The sequence below is a fragment of the Trachurus trachurus genome (genome assembly GCF_905171665.1).
Source record: "Trachurus trachurus genome assembly, chromosome: 16".
Lineage (NCBI taxonomy): Eukaryota > Metazoa > Chordata > Actinopteri > Carangiformes > Carangidae > Trachurus > Trachurus trachurus.
This window is the reverse complement of record NC_139902.1, coordinates 12,058,950-12,075,740: the sequence shown is the minus strand read 5'-3', so window position 1 is coordinate 12,075,740 and position 16,791 is coordinate 12,058,950. Positions and strand designations below refer to the sequence as shown.

The 16,791-nt window shown below is 43.7% G+C and overlaps 1 protein-coding gene across 1 annotated transcript; it reads right to left on the bottom strand.

Moving 5' to 3' along the window:
- Positions 1-2,612: 2,612 nt before the first annotated feature.
- efna1b (ephrin-A1b) lies at positions 2,613-13,694 on the bottom strand. The gene is made up of 4 exons (XM_083990201.1): positions 13,431-13,694; positions 4,311-4,606; positions 4,026-4,214; positions 2,613-3,883 (listed from the first exon to the last, which is right to left on the bottom strand). The coding sequence occupies exons 1-4, from the start codon at positions 13,526-13,528 to the stop codon at positions 3,762-3,764; spliced, it is 705 nt and encodes a 234-aa protein (XP_083846327.1). The 5' UTR covers positions 13,529-13,694; the 3' UTR covers positions 2,613-3,761.
- Between the last annotated feature and the right edge of the window lie 3,097 nt (positions 13,695-16,791).

Genomic DNA, 16,791 nt, shown 5'->3' with positions numbered 1-16,791 from the left:
TTTGCAAACAGTCCTCGCGAGGTTTCTGCGCTGTGATTGGCCAGCTGGAGAGGACTTGCTCCAATGGGATGCTGAGAAAGGATGGCGTCGATTGCGCGTTACGTCACCACGCTGCAAACGTTTAGTGGAGAGGCTGATGGATGTAACACAGGCAGTGATTACATTAGTATTCAATATTCAGTGTTCAATAAAGCCACAGATTTTGTTCATGTTAGTTAGACATAGGCTATAAAGAAAAAGAGATTATCTGTGTCAAAGCTGTAAACAAGAATCAAAATAATTATCTGCACATCCAACAAATGTTTAGTAAGATAATTGAAAATGCACTTCAGTGTTCTTTGAAGTTAGTTTTATTTATTATCATTAAATAAGGTTTTTGTTTATTTGTTTGTTTTGGTTTTGTCTGTCTGGCATTTAAGAAACTGGGACATTTTCATATTTCTTTTCTTTTCTTTTTTTTTAAATATCATATTCACATTTGAGAAGCTTGTATCAGAGATTTTTTTATTTTATTTTATTCATTACTATATATATTTTTTTAATCAATCCATTGTCAGTTATTTTTCTGCGACTCTGCTAAACGATCTATCCACTAATCTTTTCTGCTCTGGAGAATAGGCCTACTGGTTGGCTTCTGGGTGCCTGGGGAAATAATGAAAATGAGCTAAATAGTGGGGATCAGGGGCTAATAAAGGCTGCTATAGGTACTGAGTTGCATAATTTGATCTTGACCGGTCTTGTTTTTATTTGTCCTCTCTGAATTCCTCATGCTCATGGAAATGTGACACTAAATTTCTGGAGTGCTCCTTTAGAGCAGTTTGAGGAGACGGAACATGTCTGTGCTCCACCGACTTACACAAGTGATCACAAGTAGACTAAGTTTTGTTTTAGAAGGTCACAATCCATTAAGGTTGGAACTGCTTTACATAATTATGGACATATACTAGGTGGCCTAGTTTTTTTTTTTAATTTCGAAATACAATGTTTTTAGTGTTTAAAATGACAGTTAAAACATACTTGGCTGCAGGGCACCAATGTAATTAAATGTTTAATTTCATTCCATATCTATCATTTTTCAGCTACTCAGTGAACTATTCAGGTGACAGAGTGTCATTTCATGCATATTACATCCAGAAATTAAGAAGATTCATTTTCAAAGTTGTGAATTAAAACATTAAACTTCCACAGCCTTCCAAAGTTTGGGTGAATTTAATGCTAATCACCTAAAATGTTGGCTGGATGAGACTTTCGGAGCCATCGTTGCAAATCTCTTGCCACAGGCTCTTTTTTCACTCACTTCTCTGAAAACATCTCTGTGACTTGACCTTTAACAACTGTCTCTGGTGGATAAACTTCTCACTTTTTCTTCAGTTTCTTTTAAGTTTGCATCTGTTTGACATTTAATTTTTTCTGTGATTAGTTTTAATGTCAGTTCTGTATAGTTGCTGAACAACATTAGCATTCGGATGTGTATTGGAGCTGGAATGTATTTTCTGTCTAAGAGTATGGTTTTTATGTACAGCTCTTCCACTTTCTTTATGTGATTTACAAACCAAATGTCTCTCTTTGTCTAGCTGTGGTAGGTATTCATAAATCCTCATCCAACCTAACACAGTTTTTCAGTGATAAACCTGTTTTATATGTTGCTTTAGAATCAGTCACTTGACACTGCAGGAACTATTTTCTATCGCTAGTAGACTTTGGGTACTTGGGTTCTCTTTTATTTCTATGCAAACAGAAAATGTAATGGATGAGTTACTTGTATTTTTGCCACCATATGCAAGCAAAGGATTTTAGAAGTTGAGTATTGACATTACTGTGAATAATGCCTTATTTGTTCTATTTCTTCAGGCATAGTTGAAATTTGCATTAGGCCACTCCACAAATACATGGGTGCTACATTGCAAGATTTCTGAGCTGTGTGATCACCTGCAGTGAATTTAAACCATGACGTGATTGTGGAAAAACAAACACGTCTGTTTCATGTTCTGGTTTTGAACGCGTATGTTGCATGGTTTTACAGGGGATGGCGACTTTTGACAGTTTTCAGTCAGCTCTGAGTTTTTCAGGAATGAACGTTTGTGCACTGTTCATTCTAACATACTACTGTGCAGGCGGATGTTCGGCTCTCCCTCCATAGATGTACAGAGTAGTAAAAGAAAGGGCAAAAAAGGGGGAAAAGAGTGTGAGTGAGGAGGCGAGAGTGGCACCTTCACACCCAGCTGTCAGTTTTCTTGTGGGCCTCTCTCCCCGCACTATCCCGCGCTATAGCTCCTTCATCGTCCCCCCTCTTCGGTTCTCGTGTTTGGTTTTCAGACTGTGAAATCTAAGCCAGGCCAAGCTGTGTCACCAGGGATGAAAGATAGCAGAGGCAGTGAAGAGGGGATGAGAAAATAGAGGTTGGGAAAGACCTGGGGGTGGAAATCTGAAGGGGGCTGGAGAGATTTCAGCAGGTATACAGGAGATGGATAGTTTTGCTAAAATATTGTGGCATCCATCAAAATCTAAACACCCGCAATGGGATTTCGAGATCTTAAGTAGGTTAATGCAAAAATAAATTTCACTAGATCTAATAAAACCCAGACAGATACTGTTTTATTACATCACAAGTTTTTTTTTATTTCACTAAAGATTTTTCACATCTTTAAACAACTTCTTATATTTTTTCTATGTACAAATTTACATACACATGTACAAAATGACACAAGTTTAACAAAAACAACAGAAAAACAACTGTAAATATAATATGGGAAGTCCCTTCAGTTCGAGGTTTGACAATGTGCAAGTGAGATCACAAACATCGCAAACATTGGCCAGTGTACCATCAGACCATGATACTGTCAAGACAGCAGAGGTGAGTGAGGTTGCAGTTGAATAACACTGCTGCCAGTGTTACGTTCTCCAAACCTCCTACATGAGAACTTATAATAGCAATGGCAAGATTGTGATTTATGACTTAAATGAGAATCCAAATTAATCATATAATGGTTTTAATGGTTCTTTACTTGGTGAATGCATCAGGAAGTCAAAACTACTTTGGATTATACAATTTGTTTTTACTTGTGTTGTCTTGCAACTGAAAAAAAAAACATGAAGTCAGATACTTTCTGTATATTCTAAATGGCAAACACTTGATGCAAAGTGACTTCAACAGATATTTAAAGAGACATAACAGGGAGCTGAGTGCTACATGACAAAAAGATCCTACTGTATACCACTGTGGCAGTAACTGACAACATTTCCAGTACACAATAATTTCTCTACATGAAAAGGAAGAAAGATGACATTGACGACTCGTGATCAGTAATACAATGCACATCTGTACCAATGACATGAAAATCTGAAAAACACATAATGAGGAGAAAGTAGTTATCGGTCCTCTTATCATTTTCCATCTGATGTGAATCTATAAGCTGCGTTGATCCGATTGCTTCCACTTTTGTTCATCATGGCTGAAAAAAGTGTGCACCTTAAATGGTCAAAAATGAGAAATCCATCCTTGTAGTAGTGTAATAGTGTAATGTAAGAAAAAACGTCATTGAGAATGTAAGAAAAAACGTCACTGAGGTCTTCTTCTTTGGAACGGTCCACGCTCCACATTCACGCAAACAAACACATCACACACACACACACACACACACACACATGCTGACAGTATTGAACATGCTCGTATAAAAAAATCTGTATAAAAAAATCTTTGAGTGTTCATGGTCCCAATGACCGGCATTGGATTTGCATTGTCTCTGTTATGGCCGGCAGCCTTAGTGCAGAATCAGGGATATTAAGACTGGCATCATGGTAAAGATGAGTGAGAGGGAAGCCAGCGGTGCTGCTGTGCTGCCGATACTCCTCTGGACGTTTGGCTCCATCACAGCAGGGTCATCTAAGGAAAGAGAAGGGAGGGGTGAGTCAGTTTCACATTTCATCATTCAGGCAGGGTAAACACACCCAGCTGAGCTTGTCTTAGACATGACACTGCTGGGACTATTTTCTATCTGTCTGGTATTTTGTAGAGGAATCCTCACCTGCTGGGAGCCGGTTCGAGGGGTTGTGCACTCCTCCAGCAGCGGGAAACTTCACTTTTCCTCCATCTAAGCTTTTCCCTGTTTCCTCTGCCTTGGATTTCTCTAGGTGAGTTTTCCCAGAGCCTTTATGCCCGACTACATCCACTTTGAGCCTCAGACAATCCTGGCCATGGTGATGCATTGGCTTGGCTGGAGAGGGTCAGAAAGAGAGAAAGATTTAATACAAGAAACCTTCTCATGATCACAGTAGCCTGATCCAAAAAGAATCCAGTGATTGATACTTACAGATATAATAATAGCTCTCTCCTTGTCTGAACTCCTTGCCCAAGGTGAAGGGGGTGAAGCGCTGGAACTTCTCGGAGAATTTCTCAGGGGCGTGGGGGGCGAACGGCCGCGAGCACTCCCAACGGAGCTGGTCAAAGGAGTGAGGTTTGCACACCTCGTAGTCCTCCCTCTCCACCATGTACAGCACATAGCGCTCAGCTGAATGCGACGGCACCTCGCCATGGGTGTAGTGGGGGCAGATGATGTCCAGATAGTCGTTGATGCGGACTTCCACCGTGTACTCGTCCCACAGAAAGCTGGAGGAAGACAAGAAGAGAGGAGGAGGAGGGGGTTACTCACAAATGTCCTCATTCAAAGTAGAAACGTTTTTTATTAAACAAAAAGAAAAGGAAAGTGAATTACAGAGGGAAATACCCTGTTCACCACACACGGGCTCATACATAGAGATGAACTGTTGACGCCAATAAAAAATAATGAGGGCTAATCACGAATAGACACGTGCAGCAACAGAAACCGGGCTAACTCACACAAACAACATTGTGTCAACACACACACACACACACGCACAGGTGAAGCTAACCAGCAGGATGTGTCGGTACGTTCCGGTGTTGCCTGCATGTGCAAACCTGTCACTGTGACTGACTTAGAAAGAGCCTGATCAGGTCGGGCTTGTTCACTTTGTTTTTGAATGAGCACACACCTAGAATCTCCTTAAGCCCTAAACCACCATCCCTCTCACACACCTTTCTTCCACTCTACCCGCCCTGTTGCCCTCAGCACAGACTTGACTTCTCACTTGCTCACATGTAGACAAGATTTTAAATGACAGCACCCCCCCCTCTCCACTCCCCTAATCTGTATCTGTCACTCATTTTCACTCCAATTCCACCAAAGACAGAGGCACAGTGGGTGGAGACAGTCAGACTGTCGCTCTCTCCTTCTCCCTTTTCATCTTTACCCTTCATTTAGTTTTATGGCTCTTTTTTAAGCCTTCCTGTCTCCTCTTTGCTCACCTCCTCCTGTCCTTGTTTCTCCCTGTGCCCTAATGAAATAAGGAGAGATGGTGAAAAAGCTACAAATCGTGTTCAGTCGCACTGCACATTTGTGATAATGGGGCTGTGTCAGAATACAGAAGTAGGATTGAGGAAGTTGTAGCCTATTAAATTCTCTCCCAGGTAGAACTTTTCCTCGTTGTTAATAAGGAGCTACCAAGAACGGATTTGTTGAGGCAATGTATGAACTCTAACTCGCTGTCTTCACTTTTAGTTTCATATTACTAATACGTCGTCTCCCCTGTAAAGTAATCACGATGCAGGTGAGAGGCCGTGTCATGCTGGTATGTGTTGTACGGATGGCTGGCTTGTGCTGTGAGATCAGCCAAAAGCCAGTGGGTGAGGAAAGATGGATATTTGCGTACGACTCTGATTTCATCCTCAGGGGTAAGAAAAACAAAACTAATCTGCTTAAACTCAATATCTGCATGTGTGTACATGTGCTTGTGTGTGAGCCTGTACTAGGGAGCGAAAGTGACAGGAAAACAGCTCCTGTGTGCCATTGTTTATGTGTGCCCCTGCATCAAAGCATGTTGTGGCTCCTGTACCCCCCCTCTCCACACACACACACATACACACACACCCCCTGGCCGAGTCAACAGACACACTGGCTCCAACTGTGGGCCTCTAACCCCTCCTCCCTGGACTCCACATGTGTGTGTGTGTCGGTTAGTGCTAAACTACCTGTCAAAACATGCTTTGTTAGCTGAGCGCGGCTCTATACTTGTTATCCAGGGCTAACAGGCTGATCACCACCCTCCACTTACAATCACTGCTCTCTCTCAGAAAAGCCTCTTTGTTTGTGCATACACTCCCGCGTAGGTGTGTGCGCACCTTTGCGTCTGTGTATATGTCTGTTTGCCACGGCTGGTGTTTTCAGTGAAAGGGAAAATAGAAACATCTGTTGCAACCTAATTGGCCAAATAATCTCTGCTCTGATCTTGTTCCCCACTTCTTTTGTTTTCTTTGAGTAAAACCAGTAATAACAGACTCAGAGAAAACAAGCTGCTTGAAGATCTGTGGCAGTTCAATCTGAAGGAAAAAATCATTTAGAATTGAAAGGGCTACACCTTTTTTTTCCCACAGTGTGTCCTTGTTAATGGCCTGGCTGCCCTCTGCATGAAAACACAGACTTGTCAAAAGCCACTAAAACAGATTCTGTTGCTAATTTCATTCATGGATCAGGCTTTTAAGAAAACTCTCCTTTTATGCTTCTCCTCACCTCCTCATTCTCCCCCCTCCTCCTCCTCTCCTCCTCCATTGGTCTGGCTAATTAAAAGCTGTTAGGGGTCTGGGGCCAATGTGTTCTCTAGAAAAGGAGGGGAGGGGGAATGAATAGGGTGTAATTATACCCTTTCCCTCCCCAAAGACAGAATGCCTGAAGGCTACAGGGCCCCTTCGACCCCTGTACCTTGCCCCTTGCGGAGCTTTCACTACCCTGATTGCTGTGGATGTGTGTAATATGTGTGCTCATATGACTGTCCAGATTTTTTTTTAATGCTTGAATTAGCTTTTTTATGGCTTTTAGCTACGTTCAAGACTCTAGCTCCCGGTCGAACTGAGCCAGAGCAAACTTGTATCTTTCACTAGTCTTCTCCCTCCACACTCGGCCTTCTTCATCACTCATCAAAGCTCTTGAATGCTGGAGACTTCCCCGTGTCTCCTCCACTCCTCGGACTGGCAGTTCTCGGTGGAGTGAGAGTCGCATTAATGTGATAGCTATGTCGTATGTGAGACGGAGAGCCAGGTGTGTACGTTGTTACAAACCTACTTTGCAGCACACAGCCTCTGCTTCCTGTGTGTTGGTTTGTCTCTCTGTGAGTGTGCATGTTTTCAAGGGAGAGGGATTCTCTGAAGACCCTTATCCAGGGCGTCTCATGCTCCAGGCTGATGAGCACATCTGTTTATCAAGGCCCTACTGGAGCCTCTTGTGTGACTGTGTGTGTGTGTGTGGGCGCGTGAGTGTGTGTGTGTGTGTGTGACTGAGGTGTGGGTAAACAGTGAAGGTTGAAGGTGGTTGTTTCTCACTATGGAGCTACTCCAACTTTTGCGTCAGCAGGTAAGGTGTGTGTGTGCTTGTGTGTGTGCTTGCGTGTATGTGTGAGTGTGTGTGTATGTATGTGTGTGTATCACTGTGTGGGAAGGGCATAAAATAGTAAAATAGCTGATGACAGTAGGTGACTTGTTTAACACTTGGCTCTGATCACCAGAGCTTTGAAGTCTTGCCATTGTCCTTGTGCTATACTCTTCTCCTTCTCTGTTCTCCTGCCATCCGTCTTCCCTTTTCCCCGGTCTCCCTGACAACCCTGCCGTTCCTCCATTTGTCCCCTGAGCTCACACTGGTTTCGGTCAAACAACTGACACAGGAACTCTGTCCTTCAACCGTCTCCCTGGGGAACTGCCAGCCGGGTCAAGGGGTTAGAGTTCAGAGTCGCAAACTTCTCACACACACTACCGTCTGAGTCAGCGCTGTAGATATTCGTTTCACACACACACGCACACATACAGCACATTCATGCAGCGAGTCAGCAGCACTGAAACACTAAACAGATGCACCCCCCTCCCCACCATTTGCTCTGCAGGTAATCAGTAGTAAGTGTGCACACACTGGAATGTCACAACGGGGGCCTGTGGTTTGGATGGTTTACTGTGTTCTCACAAGGCGCGCTCATCAAATTTCCACTCGCACTCTCACACACTTTTACTTCGACATGTACACTTAATACCCTCTTAATTTGCTGTGGTATGGCAGATGCACACCTCCATTCACACGGGCTGAGGAGCTGTCAGTAGTTCTAATGGATTTAACTGCTCACCGGTGGGATCCTCCATAACAGCCAATCTAATATGCACTGAAAAGTCTTTATATATTAGTCTCCAATGTAATCTACCTCAGTTCTTCCTCTGTAGCTCATTTTCCATGAGAATGAATACTCGTCCTCCACTTGGCACCATCAACTACTCTGCAAATGTGGGTGTACACATCTGTATGTGCACGTCCCCGAGTGATACTGAAGACATGGAGAGTCTCTTTGGCCCCAGCAGGATGTGAGCCTTTAAAATTGTCAAAACGGCCGTTTCTCACTTTATTCAATTCTACACTTCTCCCCTCCCTTCATCCATCACTGTCCAGTCTCTCCTCCCTCCGTCTGCCTCTCTTTTATTCTCCCAAAATTAGCCCATCCCCCCTTCTCCCAGTCCTCTATTTTGTTCTGTCTCTTAACGCTGACATAATATACCAGAGCTCTTCATCCAGGCTAATTTCTCAACACAAATCCCTTTCTCTAGTTCACCCTTCTCTCACCCTGCGCCAACGCCCCTCCTCCTCGCTACGCCCAAAATCTTTTCACCCTGTCCCCCATTTTGTAGGCTCCTATTCTGTCTGCGATGAATAGAAGAAGGCCAAATGGTATCATGCTTGGTTTAATATGTTGGGGGGGGGGGGGGGGGGGGGGTCAGGCAGAGTTAATCTGTGTGCTTGTGTCTGTCTGTCTATAAAAAATAGCAACTTCTTAGAATATTTGGAAGATGTTTAACATTTTTGTTTGAAATAAATGAAATATTAACTGCTGCAGAAGAAAGTTTCCTCTAATACTTGGTCAAAAGTCCATCTGCTGTCAGTTCTGCCCTTTAGGGGGCAATGGTGGGCTTTTAGTGGACAGCAATGCCAAGGTATGTCTGAAATGCTATGAATGAGCTATGTACGCACACTCACACACATGCATGCTTGCCCACACATACTACGATAACGTAGGGCCTCCCTAGTGTTAGCAAGGCCAGGGCTGAGAGGTGCTCTGTCCTCCTCCGGTGGAAAACTACTGGGGGCCGAAACAGAGGAAGGTCTGTGAGTAAGAGGGGGATTGATTGAGGGAGAGAGGGGGGCAAGGGGTTGTAGAGGAAGTCTGGACCACAGATAAGGAAGTGAGAGGAAGAGCAGAGAGAAAACAGAGGTTCATGTAGGTACGCTGATGCGGCGGGAGGATGTCTACAGCCCTGAAACACAGATATCAAGTTTGTTCTCCAGTTAGGTCATTAAAACTCCCAGATGCTGCTGTGTGCTATGATGCGTGAAGGTATGTTTGTGTATTTATAAGTGTGTTAGGTAAGACGGCTGTCATATCAGCAGGGGATAAACACAAAGCCGTTTTGATAATGAAGGGGCAGGATTCATATAGCAAGCTAAATAGAGATAACCTGTGGTGACTGTAATTGATTGTTCTGATGTAAGATGGATCCCATCTGAGAGATTATAGAGTGAATGATCCACTGTGACGGCCACAGGTTTATTAGATGTATGTTGTAACAATTACACAATAACCCAGATACATGCCACGTACACACACACACGTAGGCTACAGAGGACATAACATAATGAAACAGGCTGACGTTACGTCACAGGGTCACAAAAGCATGAATAAATATAGAATAAAGTCAGATGGATGATGGTTTTGTGTCTACAGGTCAGATGGTCAGATTACAAGCCGTCTGTAATCTATGTTAGTGTGTGTGTGCCCTCATTCTGGTGAGATTAGAGACCAACAACCAGACGGGACATGAGCTGGGGAGGGGGAAATCATGAGAAAAAAAATAGACAGAGAAAGGGAACAAAATGTATAAAATGTGTGAAGAGGGGTGTATAAGTGTGTGTGTGTGTGTGTGTTTGGGAGCGGGTGGGGGTAACTTCACCCATAAACCCATCCTTTAGGCTGCATGTACGTGTCAAGGCAGGCCCGGCTGCCTCAATAACAGCAAAAAGCCAGACGGAGCCAGACACAGGCAGAGATAAACAGAATATTACATTACACCAAAACCCTGATAAAGATATTTGCACAGATTCTGGCAGCATGAGGAATAAACCCAAGCTACTAGAGATGGATGAGTGCAGATAAATAAGACGGAGATAACAGAATGAAAAGAGGCAGTGGAGTCGAGTGTTAATAGCATCCATATCTATGCAGAGGAGAAGAGATCTACTCCAATCAGGTGGTGTGGAGAATATGGAGGGCTGGGGGTCTACAGAGGCCAGTCTGGGAGGAGACCCAGCTGTTAAAGAGAGGAAAAGGAGTGAAGATGGAGAGAGGAGCTTCAGACACAGACACACACACACACACACACACACACACACACACACACACACACACACACACACACACACACACACACACACACACACACACACACACACACACACACACACACACACACACACACACACACACAGCTGACAGAGTTGAGTATAGTAACAGCGCTATGGAATGCTATGCTGCCTGTAACTAATATTAACATCCAAGTCCTCCCCCTTGCCCCCCCTAATGTGTGTAAGTGTGACTCACACATTTATCACGTCTTGATAAGACTGCCTACGGTGATGGCCACTCCCTATTTGACTCTGACGCTGGGGCAACACACACACACACACACACACACACACACACACACACACACACACACACACACACGTACACACACACACACTCACACGTACCGTCAGTCCACAACAAAAATAAAATCTCTTCCCGTTAAGAGCTGGTTAAGGGCAACACAAGTTCAAGCTCCCTCTCGAACACAAACACACTAACACACACTCATAAACTCGACACAGGCAGAGACACGTATAGTTAAAACAAGGCGAGACCAGCAGACTGAGAATAACACGTCTCTCCACCTGTCACAAACACACCTGGAGTAGCACATTTGAAGCACACCTTTAAGCCACAATCATTACCTGACTAATTAGTAGAATATACATATGCATAACTGTATTTAGAGACACACACACACACATGTCTAAAGTCCTGCCAGTGCTTCACACCTCCACACTCTCCACCATGAATGGGCAGACTGCTGCCATCTGGTCGCTGTCCTCCACCTAAGACAAATCACTGCTACTCACAATCAGACCAAGAATCAATTAGCATCAATTATCCATGGCCCTCTGCCATCAAAGGCGGCTGATGGATCTCTAATCCCCTGAACAGGTGACTGATTGATCGCTGGGCTCTGTTTGGGGCAGGTGGTTTTTTTTTAAGTCAAGCTGGAGGAAACCCAAAGACAAGAGAGATGATGGAGAAAAAGAAGAAGAAGAAAGGGTGAGGGTTAAAGGGGGAGTCGGGGGTGTGAGGGATTATCGACTGTAAAATGTGGCAATGTGTGGTTTCACTACCCCCCACCCCCCCAGATTGGAATTCCTTATTGAAACCTTCTGCGAAACTCTTTCTTCCTTTTGTGTGGGTATTTGAACGACAGAGAATGAGAAAGCGAGAGACCTTGAAGATCCAAGATGTTCTGCAGATGTCGGAGATGTGGAGGCAGAAAAGACGCTAATGAATAAAATCATTCACATATTTGCAATGATGTGTGTGACTTGTTGATGATGTGTGAAGTTTGTGCCTCTCTGTGTCAGGGTCTATGTTTAGCCATCTAGCAACAGGGATTAGTGTTAATATTTTGTTTTTTTTTCTCATCTGGTTATGCAACTCCCATTTGACAGCAGAAATAGTCCAGGGCCGGATTAGAGACAGCAGACATAAGATCTGACTTGGTATTAGACCCCCCCCCCCATTCTCTCTATGTATCTCTCCATCTCTCTCCCATTCTCTTTAGTGTTTATCAGCTTTTCTTAGAGGGACTGAACCTTTGAGCTCATGTTGCCTCTTTTCATCCAGTCTTGACCAGGGAGACTCAAGGTTTCACATTTCCTCCCTGTGAAGTTACCTTTCCCTCCTGTCTCACCTGGACTAGAAGCTCGCGCCCTCTGTGCGCGGTGAGTCAGGTGTAAAACTCAGGTGAAATGAACCCGAGTTGCTGAGTCACACACGGACAAACCCGCATGACACACACAAGCACTGCTCATGACGGCGAATACTTTCCATCAGGCTTCTCATCCAATTATCAGGACAATTGTTTTCCTTGTAGCGTGGCTCTTTTTTAGCCCTCCGCCTATTGTCATTGTTAAAGGGCAATTAGAGAGCCAGTAATGTAATCAAGACAAGGACTAAAATGCTATAATGGCCTGTGCCCTTTTTTTCCGTCTCGGTGCCGGGTTATAATCGACCTATCTCGGCAGCGGAGAAGCGGGGACGGTCCTTCTGTTATAAAATAATACTGCTGCCTTTCACTCGCTCCACGCTAAAAGCTCAATAAATCGCGCTGCGATATTGCGCGTCTGTCAAGCTCCATCGATCCCACTGAGTGGTCGGATAGCATTACATTAGTGACCTCACAACAAAACACACACACGGCAATATGTGGCCCCTCTTCTCTGTGACACACACACACACACACACACACACACACACACACACACACACACACACACACACACACACACACACACACACACACACACACACACACGAAGTAGGCTATAGTCTCAGCTGTTTATAACTGGTGATGAAAGGACTCTTGCATTTTCATTAATAATAGACTTTCAGTGACACACACTATATAGCCCTACACTCACTCACACACACAGGTGCAGAGCCTACAGACAGCGTCTCCGGCCAAGTTCATACTCGTCAGTCTATTTTCTACTATTAGTGCGTCTGTGTCTATGTGTTGCGGTTAAATATAGTGGTGAATCTGTCCATCTGTCTGGGCATCCGCTCCCAATCTTCCTGCGTTTACACCCGGCTGCTGCTCTACGCTCTAATGCTCTATAATCACAATCCTGTTAGGGCGAGTTTAAAGGTAGCCCACACACACAAGCCTGACTTTCAGCGTCACATGAACCCTTTAATTGTCACATGAATGAAAACAAGAAGCTTAGCTGTAGCGGTTCAAGAACGTGCCCAGCCTCGGGGCCACACAGGGACAATGTGTGGACCAAGACGATGAGACTTTACACTGGTGGTAAAGGAAATAGTAGCGAAGTGACAAAGTTACAACCAGTCGCCTCTGGACGCGTCAGGAAACGCGCGCGCACACGCACACAGCGCAGTTGTGATTGACCACTCTCAACAACACCACACATTACATATCTGTCCTATTACAAACAACACACAGACAGACACACAGAGACAAGATAGACAACCTGCATCTATGATCCATGCACACAAGCAGCACTTACTTTGAATTCGAGCTGTTCCAGTAGACGCTGTGTCTCTCCGCAGAGGCGAACCAAACGCCGATGTTCATCGCCAAACACAACATATACACTAAATCCATAGCTCCTCTTCTCCAGGCAGGAACTTCAACAAGTTCAGATAGCGATGGATGATCGATAATCAGTCTCTGTTGCTGAAGATCTGGGTGCGTAAATACGCGAGCGGCGACAACAAGTGGACTTCTGTAGTGATAATTGCAAATTTGCACTGATGGGTGAGATCTGTCGCTGTTCTACTCCTGACTGGTTCAGAGACGTGCAACTAGGCTGTTTTGTCTCTCAATGGCAACACCCTCCAAAGTGCCACGAGCCAATAGCGTGGAGGTGATCTGAATGCCCCGCCCACTACCAGAGACGCTCCTCCAGCTGCCCGCACTTAGACCAAGAGCAGAAAAACAACCTCACGTAGACCTATGAAACATTGTATTAGTGTAATAAACAAATATAACTGATAGGCCTATATTAGATGGATAAGATAAGAAACACATAAATAACAAAAAGTGAAGTCAAAAAGTGAAGTCAAAAACATTCTCTGGTTTGGTTAATGTTTAGTGACTTAGATATAAAGCCAAGTCAACTGTCAGTTTTTTTTTTATATATATATATATAGTATATCAGAAAAGTAAACAAAATAAAAATCAGTTAAGGGAAGACAAACACTGGATATGAGATATATATAACAAGGATGTAAAAAGTATTCAGAGCATTTTCCTAACCTACCTCAGAATCCAGATTTGCACAGATGTATCATATACCGGTATGTTATTTTGTGAACAAATCAAATCTCAGTCTAATCTTGGAGTATATTAGTAAAAAGTACAATATTTTCATTTGAAGTGTAGCAGAGTATTATATAAAGTAGCTTAAAATAAACAAATATTCAAAATAAAACAGAACCGTACTAACAGTGCACACTAAATGTACCCTGTTATTCTCCTACACAAAAAAGACTAAATAATTCAAACAAATTTCTGCTAAATACACACCAGACAGATCCCTGAGATCGTCAAGTAAAGGTCTATTCACTATTCCAACAATATTCAAAATCAGTTCATGGTGCTTTTAGTCATTATGGTCCTACTCTACCTCAGGAACTCAGGTCTGCTACAACAGTATCTTCTTTTAAAAGCAGACTAAAAACATTTATTTTCTCACAAGCTTTTAGTTTTTAATTGTTTTTAATTTGCAACATTTCCTTCTTTTTGTCTTTTATATGTATTTTACATGTATTCCTTATGTAATGTTGTGCTTTGTTTTGTTTTTGTAAGGCACATTGAGTTTGCGCATGAAATGTGCTATATAAATAAAATTGTTGTTGTTGTTGCTGTCATTGTCCTGGGTTGGTTTCTGTTTGTTGTTTTGCAACATTGTAATGCATTGTTGTTGGGCTGTTTTGCATTGTTGAGTGACGCACTACAGTAGCCTATACTGTATGTTGCAATTCACTGTATTGTGCTGAGTTGTTGTGTGTTGTAATGCAGTTGTTATCTTGTATTTTTTTGTACTGTGCTACATGCACATTGCTTCTTTGTTGTGCACTGAGCTGTAAACATCTACATGCACTAATGCTGCAGAGGGGGATTTCTTTTCTAAGTTGTATAAAGTGAAGATCTTAGCTCCACTTGTTTTATTTCAATCACTTGAGAAGCCTCTGCAGAGAGGAGTGTGTGTTCTTGCAGGCTGTTGTTGTCTCGGCACGCCGGTGCACTGACTACGTTTTGTCAGATAATAAAGAATTATTACCTTCTTATCAGTCTGTCTAATCTCGTGGTCTCTGCTTAGCCGCGTCCCCAGACAGTTAACTTTACAAAACAACCTCACAGATGGAGTGGATAAAGTCCAGGCCATGGGGTGTCAGCAGGATTGTGGCCCCAGCAGGAGAGGGCTTCCCTCAGGCAGGGATGGAACCCAGCCTGGGTTAGCCGGTTCAGAGCTCCAGAGCTGCGGGGAGACGGGAGGGGGCATGTGTGTGTGTGTGTGTGATTGTGCACGTGCATGTGTGTGTGTGTGTGTGTGTGTGTGTGCAGACAAACTGTATGTCTGACCGTCCCTAGGCAAGGCTGGGCAAGCACACACACGTCCTGGCATTCTGTGGGGATCACACACACACACACATGCGCACACACACACTGATTATGGATCCTGTAGGCAGTAGGAGGGGGAGTTAATCATGACTAAGGGTGCTTTTCCATTCTATAATGTCTTCCCAAAAAGTGAGGAAAAACTGAGGGGGAAGAAGACTGAGGAAGTGACACAATGTGTGAGGAAAACTAATGGGGACAAACAGTCAATTTAACAATTACTGGCAGCATAATAAAAAATTCTCAGTCATGGTTTTCAACTATAAACAGTACTGGGTATAACCCACTGTATCTGTGCTGACATTAAGTGTAAATATACACTATGTATTGATTTCCGCTAAGGAATGACTGAAATGCAAATACTGTTCAGCTCCCAAACAAGTGGGTGATTCAGATTACCATCAACAGGATCCATCGCCTCTCGCTCATACACAAGAGCAGCCTGACTGTCAGAGTGTCCCTGGTTGCCAGCAGACTTCCGCTGCTCATACATGGGATCTCCTCATGATGCGTTCATCTAACACATAACCGACCGTGTGGCAAGACCAAAACACAAATTTAGAAAATCACAGCCCACAAATACACCTCCTCTCTGCTGCTGCTGCTGCGGCCAAGAGTCAGATGTCCGGGATCTTCTGTTGCACGCTCGCGCATATGTTACATCTATACAATATATGTATACACACAAACACACAGACGTAGACGAGTGCGCAAATAAACATGTAGGTCTTCTCCGCAAGTGCTTTCGATGGTGTTGTTGCCAGTGGAAACCACAGACAACTCTCAGAGTGAGACTAAATCCTCCCACAGCCCCGAACAGACACACACAGACAGGGAAGACCAAGGTTTCTGTGAATCACAGTAAAGCAGAGAGAACTGGGTGGCTCAAAAAAAAAGAAAAAAGAAGGAAAAACTCACAGAAAAAGTGTTTGAGATGATGGAAAGCTCTACAGTTCTAAAAGTGGATTAAAGGAAGTAGGGGGAAGACCTGACAGCCGTACAAGCCTTTCAGCAAACGGAAACCAGCTTGTTTATTCTCTAGGATCTTGTCTCCAGGCGTCACAGTATCTGCTACAGGTTGTTCAACATGCTATGGAAATCCCACAATTACATAACATGCGTAATCAAGTCAAAGAAAACACAGAGATGTGCCGCTGCCTTTACCTGGCAATGCCTGATTTTCTTTCCCTTTTTGTCTCTACCAAATTCAAATGCATTTTTTGTTATTGGAGGGTAACACATTG